General features: G+C 37.6%; 1 protein-coding gene across 3 annotated transcripts in view; it reads right to left on the reverse strand.

The window, feature by feature from the left end:
• The window catches only part of DYM (dymeclin), a 437,675-nt gene that overhangs the window by 286,888 nt on the left and 134,578 nt on the right, over window positions 1-16,209 (reverse strand). For all 3 annotated transcript variants that reach the window (XM_087439193.1, XM_004422520.3, XM_087439192.1), the window contains 3 exons: window positions 4,619-4,801; window positions 3,998-4,176; window positions 1,449-1,574 (listed from right to left, as the gene is read on the reverse strand). In XM_087439193.1, the coding sequence (XP_087295319.1) occupies window positions 1,449-1,574; window positions 3,998-4,176; window positions 4,619-4,801 (488 nt within the window). The remainder of the gene's footprint in view (window positions 1-1,448; window positions 1,575-3,997; window positions 4,177-4,618; window positions 4,802-16,209) is intronic.

Here is a 16,209-nt window from a genome sequence, read left to right on the forward strand (position 1 = left end):
TGTTTTATTCTGTTTCTACAGTGTCAAGATTCCTTAGATCCTAGTTAAAATGATGGTCACACCATATAAGAGGCAAAAAAAGTTTTAATGGAACATTAGAGAAAAGATGACATGAAAGCCCTACTGAAGACAATAAGAAAAGAAAGTGTTTGTACCCAATGAAGAGTGAAAGCCCTAGCCCCATCTTCCACTAGACCCCCACAGCCAGGACTCTGGAAGAGTCCCCTCTGAGAAACTGATCAGCCCAAAAGAAAAGGCCTACAGAGAGCAGGATACCCAGAGAAACAGACCATGCAGAACAAGTTACAGTAAATAAGTCTTGCCCACACACAGAACTTCCAATCAACTTTTTAGTGCCTTACTCCTAAATAAGAACAGATAAACAAGGATAACCAGACATTTGAGGAAAGCCTCCAATGTGGACTAAGACAGGAGTCAAAGAAGAAAATGAAATTGAAAAAATACGCAATAGGTTTTAATACATTTAGAGGAGACTTTTCTGTTGAGGTACTGGGAGTTGCATTAATGATTGGTACGTGAACAAGAAAGAGGGCAATGATGTGTTACCAAAAATTAAAACACATATAAGAAAAGAAATGCAATTATCATACACTCCATCTGAGCTAAGAATAATAGTTAACATAATCATAATAATGTAAAAGCTGAGCTAATCAAAAGTGATAATATGGAAGGAGGAAAAAGTCTATGTGCTGGAAAGGGGGCTGGCAACCCAGAGGGACCACATATGATGTGCAGGAAGGAGCACTAATGACTTATCTTCCATCTTGGAAGATAACAATTAATGTCTAAATCTGAAAAAACAAGAAATAACAATATAAACACGTTATTTAGAAACATGGACAAAGCTGAAAGCATTTGTCTTTAGGAAGTGGGCATCAGGAACAGGGTCAACATGAGGTATTTTTCACTATGTACATGTATTACTTTGACACAAAGAAAATACCACAGAGGAGGAAAAAATCAGTTTGGGAATGGAACTCGTCAACAGGACTAAAATTTAAAGAGTTAAATTATGTGACACTCTTTTTAAAAATACAGAACAATTTCTCAGTCCTCTTCTCTTTGTTCCCTATTCTTTCACTCATTCTGTATACAAGGAGCAAATCCATTTGACAATTTCTGACACAACTAAAAAGTAGAAATGAAACAGAGAAGAAAAATGAACCCGATGGCAGCACAAAAACACTTGCATCAAAAATTCTAAAGAAACCATTTTGAGACAGTTTTTAATAGTGGCTAACAGTCATTCAGGAAAAAAGCACCACTTCATAAATCTAAAGAAAGACACACCATTTCTAAGTCAGGTTCTTGCAGAAACATCTACCAGAAGGAAAAGAAAGGGGAAATGCTAAGGCTGCAGTAAATCTCATGGAGGGACAAGTCTACTCTGTAACTCTAAAACTCTAATCAAAGTAATGGGAACTTACCACTTCGTGAATGGATCTATTGAAGCCATCATCTTCTGTAAGGATCAACAATATTATAAGGGCCATATACACATGGTGTGAATTTCTTTCTTCAACATGATACAGAATCTCAAGAATTGGTAAAACCTAGGGAATAAAAATTTTAATTTACTATTTCAATTACTTTATTATAAGACTAAATGTTTTAAATGTTTATACTTTTATTATGTACCCTTTGCTTTAATTTCATAGTTATACTTTTCTTTAGAGGAAAAAAACACAAACCAGCCTCTGACTGAAAGTACTTTCCACATGTACAGTAGTCCCCCCCAGCCACAGTTTTATTTTCCACGGTTTCAGTTACCTGCGGTCAACCTGGTCTGAAAATATTAATGGAAAATTCCAGAAATAAACAATTCATAAGTTTTAAATTATGCGCCGTTCTTAGTAGCATGATGAAATCTCACGCCATCCTGCTCCATCCTGCCCAGGACGTGAATCATCCCTTTGTCCAGTGTATCCACGCTGTATATGCTACCAGCCCGTAGTTAGGAAAAAACATAGTATATATAGGGTTTGGTACCATCCACAGTTTCAGGCAACCACTGGGGTTCTTGGAATGTATCTCCTGCAGATAAGGAGTGACTACTGAACAGTCATGAGCTGCATAACGACATTTCAGTCAACGACGGACCACATATACGACTGTGGTCCCATAAGATTTGTACCATATAGACCTAGGTGTGCAATAGGCTATACCATCTAGGTTTGTGTAAGTACACTTTATGATGTTCACACAATGACGAAATCACCTAAGGATGCACTTCTCAGAACGTATCCCCGTCGTTAAGCTTTAACGCATGACTGTATAGCTAAGATACCAGTAAAGAAAAACATCACCTTCTGTGAAGGCCTGCTGCCATACAAAGGCTGGGTTTGCAAAGACCATTTACACTCACAGTCAACACTTGACACTGAAGAGAAGCAAGTCTGCCTCCAGACTAGCAGGATCTTACACACAATAAGGTATTTGATACATGTTAATGTGTCAAACATTACCTTCTTAATAGCAACGACTCTAGAATAAAAGAATTGTTAACAACAAAATCAGATCAGCCCAATAAATTTTCTATCAATAGCATATTTTCTAATCATAGCCTCTACCAATATTTATTATAGAAGAAAGGACAGATAAGGACATCAGTTAAGACATTATCAAAGTAATCCATGCAAGAAATTAAAAACAAAAACAAATATACAAATCCAACCCCACCATACCCTCCTCAAAAAAAAAAACCAAAACAAAACCTTTTACCTTCTCACTGGTGTATGTCATCATATACAGACAACTGCACCCTGCACGATTTTATGTACCAACATCCTTACACGGAACTTTCTAGAATGGGTGATGTCATGGGTTTTCTGCTTATTGCCATCATTTCCCTTAGGCTATATCATGCTCAGAATTGTCTCTGCTTATATTCACTTATCCATCAGTAAACAAGCCTTCTTTTCACAAGTTTTCACTCACATGAGCAGTACACTGTTACATCCCATTTTGGTATTTAAGCCAACGTTTTCCACACATAGTTGATGTGCAGATAGGTTCTTTCAATACGTTTTTTTAGCCTTAGTGTAACTCTGACATAGAATATACTTTTCAAATAAATTCTAATATTCCATGTTTATTCAATATTTTATCTTTAACACTGAAAAAACGGCCACCAAATCCCTGGTGAATCCTGCTATCAACCTATAAAAACTGGCGCAGAGGGGACATTCCTGTTGCTGCCAGTGACCTGCTAGCTCTTTCAGGGAAGTACACAATTTTATTCACACAAGAATAATGCATGGTTATCTATATATTACGTATTGCAAATGTAATAACACCTTGGTGAGGTAGTTTACTTTTCCACTCATAGAAACATGGACGTTTACACATTAGTTATAATGGAAATCAATGATTGCATACAGGAGTTTTTGTCTAATGAGCAAAAATTTGGAACCAATTTCACTCACATAGTAAAGGATACTGTGCATTTAAGTGATGTCTGGCAAGGGTACCTTAAAATAACTATAACACTCCAGGAATTGAGTTCAGGCAGCCCTAGAAATTAAGCCTGTCGAAGGGATGGGACACTTGGGGAACTGAGTTGAGAAATCACCCTTCTTTTTCGCCATCCTCATCGGGAATATGCTGCAACTGTGACCAGCTACACGAACTTAGTGGGGAGGCACTTAGCAGTTGGAAGGAACCAAGTGCGTGTAAAAGCTTCTTGAGAATGGCAGAGGGTGCTTCCTGGAGGACTTGGTCAGGCTGAATCACGGGCAGTGGGTGGCTGTTAAAGACTGAAGGACAGGAAGCTTGTCATCCTGCCGTGTTCTCCAGTTCTGTGACGCCATCTCCTACACTGTACAACTCAGACCTCTGCCTGCGTTTGGTGGCATCTCCCATCAACCCCTTGACCATCACCTTTGCAACTAGGCAAACATACCCTCTCGGGAAAAGAAATTACTCTTCAAAATATTATAAAATACAAAAAGCTTGGGAAGTTTAGTACGACACTTACAAGATTTTCCATATCTGTGCGAGCCAACATGTATGTTCTAATATTACCATTCTGATGGAGCAATGTATACAAGAGGAGAGTTGCTTGATCAGACGTCTGCTGTTCACACAAAGCTGTGTACAAACTGTTAAAGTTAATCTGGAAAGCATGTGGAATTGATGAGGGGAAAGGACTGCTATCTGGAATATAGAAAACACAAAATTTTAAAAATATTACATCAGTACTTTCTGGACTGTGCCTTATATAAATAATAAAAGCACTGTTAATATATACAATTCAATTCCCATTAATTTTGTGTAAGTCACTACATTTCAGATTCAAAATTTCAATTTACATTTTAAATTTTACTTTAAAATGAACTAAACTAATGTAAAACATAGTGACTATAGTTGATAACAAGTAGTGTTTAATTGAAATTTGCTAAGAGAGCAGAACTTCAATGTTCTCACAAAAACAGAAATTAAAAAAAAAGAAAACTGGAACAATTTATTTCTCTGTACTATCTAAACCACTATCAAGTTGACAGTCATCTTCATAACTATAAGACAATAAACCATACGGGGTAAACAATACCCTCTTTCCTCATTAGAAAGAATATTCAGAGGAAAAAATAACACTAACCTTGTGTATTCTTAAAGGACATAATGGCCTGTTTGTAGGGGTTTGGGGCATCTGCAGCATCTGTCAGATTGGCCAGCACCAGCAGAAGCAGGAGACTCTGGTTGGCCAGAGGAGAAGAAAGTTCTGGAGTGGCAGCTGCTTTGCTGCCCACACCACCCAGTGTGAAGACAGTCCAGAGTCCAGCTTGAAAAGAAAACCCACAGTTAAGATGTGCTAGGACTAGTAAGATGAATATATTTCTGCACAACATTCTATACTTTTTCATATTTAAGTTTGAAATAACACTCTGTTTTTTGTGTGTGTGTGTGAGGAGGACTAGCCCTGAGCTAACATCCGATGCCAATCCTCCCCTATTTTCTTGAGGAAGATTGGCCCTGAGCTAACATCCCTGCCCATCTTCCTCTGCTTTATATGGGATGCTGCCACAGCATGGCTTACCAAGTGGTGCATCAGTGCGCGCCCGGGATCCGAACCTGCGAACCCCAGGCCACCGAAGCAGAGCGCGCGCACTGAACCGCTTGCGCCACCAGGCCGGCCCCAACACTCTGTTTTTTGATTATGAAAGTAAAACAAGCTCATTGTTTGAAAATTCTCATATTGCCCAAGGATATAAAATTTTTAAAGACTATCATTCCCTAGTCCCATACCACTTCCACTTTCCATACATAACCACTATTAAGTTTCTTATCTCCCTAGACTTTTCTTTACATATCAAAAAATTTACATAATTACAAGAAATGTACAACTTTATACCAATATATTTGAAAACTTAAGCAAAATTTTGAAATATCTAGGAAAATACAAAATACCAAAATTGGCCAAAGACGATGACAGCCTGAATAGACAAATAACCTTAGAAGAATAGAAAACAGAGTTAAAGAGCTAACCCTAAAAACCAAACCAAGTCCAGATTTTTTTACATATAAGGCCACCAAACCCTCCAAGTACAGATAATTCTCATATTATATAAGCAGTTCCAAATTACAGAACAAGAATCATATTTACACAATTCATTTGACAAGGCCAGAAAACTCTCCTTGATACAGAAACAGGATAAAGACTGCATTTAAAACAAAACAGAGGGGGCCGGCCCGGTGGCGCAAGCGGTTAAGTGCGCGTGCTCTGCTGCGGCGGCCCGGGGTTCACTGGTTCGGATCCCGGGCGCGCACCGACGCACTGCTTGGCAAGCCATGCTGTGGCAGCGTCCCATATAAAGTGGAGGAAGATGGGCACAGATGTTAGCCCAGGGCCGTCTTCCTCAGCAAAAAAAGAGGAGGATTGGCAGATGTTAGCACAGGGCTGACCTCCTCACAAAAAAAAAAATAAATAAAAAAAAACAGAGAAATGATAAAGATTTTTAGAATCTTTATTCTTTTAGAATCACACAAAAGCAGATGAAATCTTGTAGAAAAATTTATTAAAAGAATAAATGCATATGATCAAGAATATTTTGTCTCTGAAATGCAAGAATTATTCACCATTAAAAAAATGTGTTGGGGCCAGCCCCATGGCTTAGCGGTTAAGTGCACGCACTCCACTACTGGTGGCCTGGGTTTGGATCCCGGGCGCGCACTGACACATAGCTTGTCTGGCCATGCTGAGGTGGCGTCCCACATATAGCAACTAGAAGCATGTGCAACTATGACATACAACTATCTACTGGGGCTTTGAGGAGAAAAAGGGAAAAAAAAGGAGGAGGATTGGCAATAGATGTTAGCTCAGGGCCGGTCTTCCTCAGCAAAAAGAGGAGGATTGGCACGGACTTTAGCTCAGGGCTGATCTTCCTCACACACACAAAAAAAATCTATTAATTTATTTCTCTTCATTTAAAAAAGATGGAGAAAAAGAAAATATGATCATCTCAATAGACGCCAATTTTTTAAAAAAATTAAACTTAAAACCTATTCTTAAAGAAAAAGAAAGGCAAAGAACCTCTTTGGTTTCTAAAGTCTATCCAATCAGAAATCCATAGTGGTTAAACTTTGGAAAAATTCCTATTAATATCACCAACATCAGGGGCCTGCTGGTGGCCCAAGCGGTTAAGTGCATGTGCTCCGCTGCAGGGGCCCGAGGTTCGCTGGTTCGGATCCCGGACACGCACCAATGCACCTCTTGGCAAGCCATGCTGTGGCGGCGCCCCATATAAAGTGGAGGAAGATGGGCACAGATGTTAGCCCAGGGCCAGTCTTCCTCAGCAAAAAATAAAAAAAATAAGAGGAGGATTGGCAGATGTTAGCACAGGGCTGATCTTCCTCACACACACACACACACACACACACACACACACACACACACAAAATAATAATAGTATCACCAACATCAGCAGGGTACTACCGGTGCTGCAAGCCAAAGCATTAAGGCAAGAAAAAAAAAGACAAAAAAAAAAAGGAAAAAAATTTCATTATTTGCATGCAATCTAATCGTGCACTGTCAAATACAGAAGCCATTAGCCACTGTGGATATTAGGTACTTGAAATGTGGCTAATCCAAATTGCATTGTGTGGTTAAGTATAAAATACACTCTGAATTCTGAAGATTTAATACCAAAAAAAAAAAAATCTCTGATTTTTTAATATTGATTACATGCTGAAATTATATTTTGGATATACTGAGTTAAAGTGCATTGTTAAAATAAATTTCACCAATTTCTTTTTACTTTTTCAATATAACTACTAGAAAATTTAAAATTACATATTTGGCTTGCATCTATAGCTCACATTATATTTCATCGGACAGAGCTGCTCTAGAATATCAAGAAAATCAACTGACACACTATTAGAAATAATAGATTTTGGTACAATTCTATGGCTAAAAAAATCAACATATAAAAAATCAAAAGCCTCTATGAGCAATAAATAATTAGAAAGTCCAATCACAGTAGCAACAAATTCAATACAATATTCAAAATAAACACAAAAGAAATGTGTAAGACCTTTAGGCAGGCAACCACAGAACTTGGCTGAAGGCCATATGAGATCTGAATTAATACAGAGATACAATAAATTTCTGGAAAAAAAGACTCAATACTGCAAAACTGTCCCTAAGTTAATCTAAAATTCAGTATAATCACCATCATAATACCGAAAGGAACTTGAGTAATATTTTGTAATACAGTGTAAATAAAAATATTGCTGGATGTAAAATACGTAAGAAAAATTTTTGAGAAGGATTAATCTGGAGGATTCCTGGAAAGGAGTGATCCTGGTCAAATAGCAAAATTTTTATAAAGCTATAGTCATTTAAAAGAATGATACTGGGGCTGGCCCGGTGGCGCAAGCAGTTAAGTGCATGCGCTCCGCTGCGGCAGCCTGGGGTCTGCTGGTTCGGATCCTGGGCGTGCACCGATGCACCGCTTGTTAAGCCAGGCTGTGGCGGCATCCCATATAAAGTATAGGAAGATGGGCATGGATGTTAGCCCAGGGCCAGTCTTCCTGAGCAAAAAAGAGGAGGATTGGCATCGGATGTTAGCTCAGGGCTGGTCTTCCTCATGGGGAAAAAAAAAAAAAAGAATGATACTGGGGTTGGCCCAGTGGTGGAGTGGTTAAGTTCATGCACTCCATTTTGGTGGCCCAGCGTTCGCAGGTTCAGATCCCGGGCTCGGACCTACACACCGCTGATCAAGCCATGCTGTGGCGGCATCCCACATACAAAAGATAGAGGAAGATTGGTACAGATGTTAGCTCAGGGGCCATCCTCCTCAAGCAAAAAGATCTGTACACAGAAAACTATAAAACATTTCTGAAAGAAATTGAAGAAGACACAAAGAAATGGAAAGATATTCCGTGCTCTTGGACTGGAAGAATTAACATAGTTAAGATGTCCATACTTCCTAAAGCCATCTATAGATTCAATGCAATCCCTATCAAAGTTCCAACAACATTTTTCACAGAAATAGAACAAAGAATCCTAAAATTTATATGGAACAACAAAAGACCTCGAATAGCTAAAGGAATCCTAAGAAAAAAGAACAAAGCTGGAGGTATCACACTCCCTGATTTCAAAATATACTACAAAGCTGTAGTAACCAAAACAGCATGGTACTGGCACAAAAACAGACACACAGATCAATGGAATAGAATCGAAAGCTCAGAAATAAACCCACACATCTATGGACAGCTGATCTTTGACAAAGGAGCCAAGCACATACAATGGGGAAAAGAAAGTCTCTTCAACAAATGGTGTTGGGAAAACTGGATAGCCATATGCAAAAAAATGAAAGTAGACCCTTACCTTACACCATATACAAAAATTAACTCCAAATGGATTAAAGACTTGAATGTAAGACCTGAAACTGTGAAACTTCTAGAAGAAAACATAGGCAGTATGCTCTTCGACATCAGTCTTAGCAACATCTTCTCAAACACCACGTCTGACCGGGCAAGAGAAACAATAGAAAAAATAAACAAATGGGACTACATCAAACTAAAAAGCTTCTGCACAGCAAAGGAAACCATCAACAAAACGAAAAGACAACCTAACAATTGGGAGAAGATATTTGCAAACCATACTTCTGATAAGGGCTTAATCTCCAAAATATATAAAGAACTCATGCATCTTACCAACAAAAACTACCAACCCAATTAAAAATGGGCAAAAGACCTGAACAGACATTTCTCCAAAGAAGATATACAGATGGCCAACAGACACATGAAAAGATGTTCAAAATCATTAACTATCAGGGAAATGCAAATCAAAACTACAATGAGATATCACCTGACGCCCGTCAGAATGGCTATAATTAACAAGACAGGAAACAACATGTGTTGGAGAGGATGTGGAGAGAAGGGAACTCTCATACACTGCTGGTGGGAGTGCAAACTGGTGCAGCCACTATGGAAAACAGTATGGAGATTCCTCAAAAAATCAAGGATAGAACTACCATATGATCCAGCCATCCCACTGCTGGGTATTTACCCAAAGAACTTGAAAACACCAATTTGTAAAGGTACATGCACCCCTGTGTTCATTGCAGCATTATTCACAATAGCCAAGACTTGGAAGCAACCTAAGTGCCCATCAAGGGACGAATGGACAAAGAAGCTGTGGTATATGTACACAATGGAATACTACTCAGCCATAAGAAATGATGAAATCCAGCCACTTGTGACATCGTGGATGGACATTGAGGGTATAATGCAAAGTGAAATAAGTCAGAGGGAGAAGGTCAAATACCGTATGATTTCCTTCATTAAGTAGTAGATAATAACAACAATAAACAAACACATAGGGACAGAGATTGGATTGGTGGTTACCAGAGGGGAAGGGAGGAGGGAGGAGGGTGAAAGGGATAATTTGGTACATGTGTGTGGTGATGGGTTGTAATTAGTATTTGGGTGGTGAACATGATGTAATCTATGCAGAAATAGAAGTACAATGATGTACACCTGAAATTTTTACAATGTTATAAACCAATGTTACTGCAATAAACAAAAAATTAAAAAAAAAAAAAAAAAAGAGGACGACTGGCAACAGATGTTAGCTCAGGGCAAATCTTCCTCACCAAAAAATTAAAAATAAATAAATATCCTAAAAAAAATAAAAAATAAAAAAAATAAAAGTATGATTTTGGCAGTAGAGTAGACAAACAGTTCAATGAAACAGAAATGAATTCAGAAACAGAACCACATGTATTTGAGAATTAACTTTATGATACAGGGTAGTATTCCACATCAGTGAGAAAAAGATAAAATTCTATAAAAGTCTTTGGGACAAGAGAATTTAATCATTTCGCCAGTATTTAATTACAGAAGTATGTGTATAAACCTTATATAGAGAAAGCCTTTTTCTTATGCAAGAAACAAAATTCAAGAAGATATAAAGAATATTAATTTGCCTACTTAAAAATTAAGTACTTCTATACAATGAAATATATCATAAACAAGACAAGTAAGAGACAAGGAGAACACTTCCAATATATAAAACAGAAAAGGATACATATTTTTTAAAAAGACCTCCTGCAAAAGAAAGCTAACAATCCAAAATAAAAACAGGCAATAAAAGTTCAAAGCAATAAACAGAGAAAATTAATTAATTAATATGATGATGAGATCATTCATGAGAACAGAAATTTTTTAGGATTTATAACACCCAGTATTGGTAAAAGCATAGAAAATTAATAACGGGCCGGCCCCACGGCTTAGCAGTTAAGTGCGCATGCTCCGCTACCGGCGCCCGGGGTTCGGATCCCGGGTGAGCACCGACACACTGCTTGTCCAGCCATGCTGAGGCGGTGTCCCGCAACTAGAAGAATGTGCAACTATGACATACAACTATCTACTGGGGCTTTGAGGAGAAAAAGCGGGGGGAAAAACAAAAGGAGGAGGATTGGCAATAGATGTTAGCTCAGGGCCGGTCTTCCTCAGCAAAAAGAGGAGGATTGGCGTGGATGTTAGCTCAGGGCTGATCTTCCTCAGAAAAAAAAGAAAAAGAAAAAGAAAATTAATAACAGCAAGAGATCAAAGTGGCATCGAATTTTTGAAGGATATTTGGAAGTTTGCATTGAAATTAAAAATGCATATCCTCATCAACCCAGCAATTTTTTTTTCTTATACTAGAGAACACTTGAACAGGTACACAAAGATGCACGTATGGAAATATTTACTGTAATACTGTTTAAAATTGTCAGATACATGCCTACACAGAGGAGGGAAACAAAGGAAAAAATAAACAAGTGGGACTTTATCAGATTAAAGAGCTTCTACAAGACAAACAAAACCAGATCAAGATGAACAGACAACCCACCAGCTGGGACAGAATATTTCCAAAACATATATCTGACAAGGGGTTGATCTCCATAATATACAAAGAACTCACACAACTAAACAACAAAAAAACAAACAACCTGATCAAAAAACGGGCAGAGGAAATGAACAGACACTTCTCCAAAGAAGATAGATGGCCAATAGGCAAATGAAAAGATGTTCAACATCACTAATCATCAGGGAAATGCAAATCAAAACAACACTAAGATATCACCTCACGCCCGTTAGAATGGCTATAATTACCAAGACAAAAAACAACAAATGTTGGAGAGGATGTGGAGAAACAGGAACCCTTATACACAGCTGGTGGGAATGCAAACTGGTGCAGCCTCTATGGAAAACGGTATGGAGATTCCTCAAAGAATTAAAAATAGAGATGCCCTATGGTCCAGCTATCCCACTACTGGAATAGTGGGATATTCCACTATCCAACGAACGGAATCTATCCAACGAACCTGAAATCAACAATCCAAAGGGGCTTATGCATCCCTATGTTCGTTGCAGCATTAGTCACTATAGCCAAGAAGTGGAAGCAACCTAAGTGTCCCTCAACTGACGACTGGATCAAGAAGATGTGGTATATATATACGATGGAATACTACTCAGCCATAAAAAAGACAAAATTGTCCCATTTGCAACAACATGGATGGGCCTGGAGAGTATTACGTTAAGTGAAGTAAGCCAGAAAGAGAAAGACAAACACTGTATGATCTCACTCATATGTGGAATATAAACCAACACACAGACAGAGAAAACTGTATTGTGGTTACCAGGGGCAATGGGGGTAGGGGGTGGGCACAAGGGGTGAAGGGAAACATATATATGGTGATGGACAAACAAAAATGTACAACCCAAAATTTCACAATGTTATAAACTATTAAAACATCAATTAAAAAAAAGTCAGATAATGGAAACAATGTAGATGTTCATCAATAGCAAATGGTTACATAAGCTATGGTTACTCCACACTACAGAATACAGTATAAAGAGGTAGGTACTATGTATTAACAAGGAAATATCTCTAAGGTACCCTGTTAAGAGAAAAAAGCAAGTTACAGAAAAATTGAGATGATAATTTAAAAATCACTCACCAAAACCATATATGTATGTATGTATGTGTGTATCTATGTGTATGTATATAAATACATACTTTTTAAAACAGGAAGGACAAAGTGTACATCATACTGGTAACAGAAATTACCTCTGGCATGGAATTCAAGGACTTTTGCTTTATCTGTACAGTTAAATTTTTGCAATAAGAATATATTCACTTATTTCTTTAAAAATAAATATAAAATAATAAAATTAAAATAACAGAACAATATAGACCCCAGCGGTATATGATTATGTAGGATATGGAAAAAACTCATCAGTATATCATTAAGTGAAAAGGCAAATCACAAAACAGTATAAATATACAAATAATATGCCCCATTTGTTTTTTTAAAAAATTGTAAATATACATATCTATGTATGCAAATGAACCCACAGTTGCCTGGCAGGGTGCACTGCTGACAGTGGTTAGTTGCCTCTGATCATGGAGAAGAGTAGGAGGGAAGGTGGCTTAAAGGAATCTCGTATTTCATTCATTGTTTTCACTCATTTGACTCTTTTACAACATAGATGTATTCAAGCATAACTTAAGCAATTAAAAACAATAAAGAAAGAAACGAGGGAAGGAAGGAAATTCCTGGTCACCAACTCCAGAAAATGTGATGCAATACACTCTCAGGCCAGGGATACCACCCTATGATTTTTGTTTTTAAAAAGCGCCCCCTGATAATTTTGGAGGAGTAATCACCAACATGTTAACACTGATTAGATCTAGGATGGTGGCAATGGGCATGATATTTTAATCTTTGCACACGTCTAATTTTTTATTACTTATTACAATGGGCAAATGTCATTTTTACAAGAACACCTTAGCTAAGGAAATTAAATGCATAGCAAATGGACAGCAAAATAAGCAAAACTGATGAATTTTATTTTTCCTAAACTAACACAGGCAGATGTTTTTTATTTCTTCTTTATACTGTAAATAGTTCAGTGTGAACATTTGTTCATTTCTAATATTTTGCATTTTTATTGAACACAGGATATAAAACTATCTCATGGATATCTCATCAATATATCATTTCTTACATAATTGTGGTCCTGCAAATCTCAAACTTTTTCTGTGACTCATTGGAATGATTTTACTATTAATTCTTAAGAAGCTATTATTTGGAAGTGAAGGTAAATAGCCCTCCCGCCCAAGTTTCAGAGGTCCCCAGAGAAGTACACAGGGAGCCTCAAAGCGCACAGCGTATCTGGTATAAACTTTCAGCGTAACACAAGCAAAGTGCAGGCCCAGCACGGGAAGTCAGTAGAAAGAATTTTTTGTTTTTAATGTAGGAAGGATTTTAAGAAGATTGAGGAAGACAGGAAAGTTTCTATTAAGTCCTGTGCTCCCTCCTTTTCATTAGGAAAATCTGGATATTTGGATAAAAATTATCAATTAATAACTGATCATTACACATCACAAATTTAAATTTATTAAAAACAATGTTCATGATATAGTTGAGAGACATTTAACAAGAAACGCAAAATTACGTAGAAAGTACAACTAGTAGCCAAGTATTATTTGCTTTGGACTGATTTGTTGTTTATCTTAACATTTTTAAAAATTTCCAGTCACTTCCTTCTACTCAGAGCATGCTCCATAACTGTCTACCCCTATATCCACCACCGTGCATTCCACAATTGCAAGCAAAGAAAAACACAATTACAAAGCTCAATCTGCAACAAAAATAATGACAAAATGCTCTCCGAGGGAAAATATAAGCGTTTTTTTTTTTTTTTCTTCACAGCTGCACATCTTCGTTACTAGGAGAAATAAAGAGTTGACTACCCCTGGACAAAATTCACAAACAAAATTCTGACTCTCTTTTAGCACAACAACTTGACTCTCCTTTATTTTTCCCCTTCAAGTTTTTCCAAGAGGGCTGAGAAGCTGCTTATAATGTCAGACAAACTAACATTTTACTGAGAAGCCACCCACCCCACACACACAGCCCTCCTTCCTTTCTCTGGTAAATATTACTGCTATGTTGCCTTTCCTTATAGGGAGAAATGAGGCAGCCTGCCATTGCCTACATTGTAGTTTTAACTGGCGCATAATGTTGGACCAGAATTCTTCCAAAAGTTCATTTCTTTTTGCTGATCCAAGCCTCTGATCTATGACCCAAGAATCTTAGTGGAATTGCATTTTCCTGTTGGCAAAAAAAATTTCTCTCCACCAGAAAAATAAGGGAAAGTTACAGTATATTTCCTTCTGTTCTAAAAACCAAATTAAGGATAGTCTCCAAAGATTTTTAATTGTATCCTCAGGTCCTCCAAATAAACTCTTAAAATAAAATTCATCTAACTAAAACCAGAAAGTACTGAAATTAAAAGAACAAATCTGGTGTTGATGATTCAATTTTTTTAAAGTACTGACTCAAGATTATTTATCCTTAACAATAAAAATGTGAGAAAGATACAATGTATGACAAACTGAAACATCAAACATCAATGAAAATCATCATCAAGGGGAAAAAAGAACTCTCATTTTTAAAAATACTGAACTCAAGGGGCTGACCCCATGGCGTAATGGTTAAGTTAGGTGCACTCCGCTTCAGCAGCCCGGGCTCACAGGTTCGGATCCTGGGCACAGACCTACACCACTCATCAGCGATGCTGTGGCAGTGACCCACATACAAAATAGAGGAAGACTGGCACGGGTGTTAGCTCAGGGCTAATCTTCCTCAAGCAAAAAAGGAGGAAGACTGGCAGCAGGTGTTAGCTGAGGGACAATCTTCCTCAGAAAAGCAAAAAAATACTGAACTCAAAAATAAACACTATTTTATTAAGACAACGAAATTTCTGTTTTTTGATATTACTAAACATGCTACTTGCCAAACTATAATTGATTTCTTATATCTAACAAATGTATCACAAAACACGAATTATTCCATCAGAACCATACAAAAAATAAATGACACTATACACTGTCATCCATAGTTATAAAAATCTGTGAAAAGGGTCATATCCATCTATTTTGAACCTGCAATATTGTAACAAACCAGATATTATGAAAGAATTAAGGATAAAGCAGGGTAGCTATTAGAAACATGTATGAAAATTCTGTTTAGAGACATTTCAATCAACACAGATAAAAGGCTAACTAGTCAATAAATAGTAGTGAGTGCCTATTAGGGTTAGGTCCTATGCCAGGGACCAAAAACACAAAGAAGAAAAAATCATACCTTAATTTTGAGGAAGTTAGCAGAAAGGGGAGAAGAGCATTCAAACAACTATAAACCACTTTTAACTGACATAATGATCCAACACATATATCTAACTCTTAAAACACCCGTGCTTTTCCTACATAAATGTAGTGAAATAATAAGGGAAGACAGTTTCACCAAGAAAGATACTGAACACGCATTCCAGGGCAAACGTGGTGGCAGCGTCAGCTACCTGATTCCAATACCACCCTCCCTTTCTTCCTTTTTACTGATAAAGTATCCTGGGATTCAGCTGGGTAGGACCACATTTCCCAGTCTTTCTCGCAGCAAGCTATGGCCCTATGACTAAATTCTAGCCAATAGGATGGGACTGGGAGTAGCATATGCAAGTTTTTGGTCATCCTTAAAAGGAAGCTATTTTCTCTTCACATCCTCGCCGTTCTCATGGGCTAGATCCCAGGTATAGTGGTGCGGAGACAGATTTGACTTTGTGCATGAGGACACCGCCCAAGGGAATAGCAAAACAAGACAGGAGGAGCTCGGGTCCCTGGGTGACCTCAGG

The sequence above is a fragment of the Ceratotherium simum genome, chromosome 14 (genome assembly GCF_057802395.1).
Source record: "Ceratotherium simum simum isolate JZ-2026a chromosome 14, ASM5780239v1, whole genome shotgun sequence".
Lineage (NCBI taxonomy): Eukaryota > Metazoa > Chordata > Mammalia > Perissodactyla > Rhinocerotidae > Ceratotherium > Ceratotherium simum.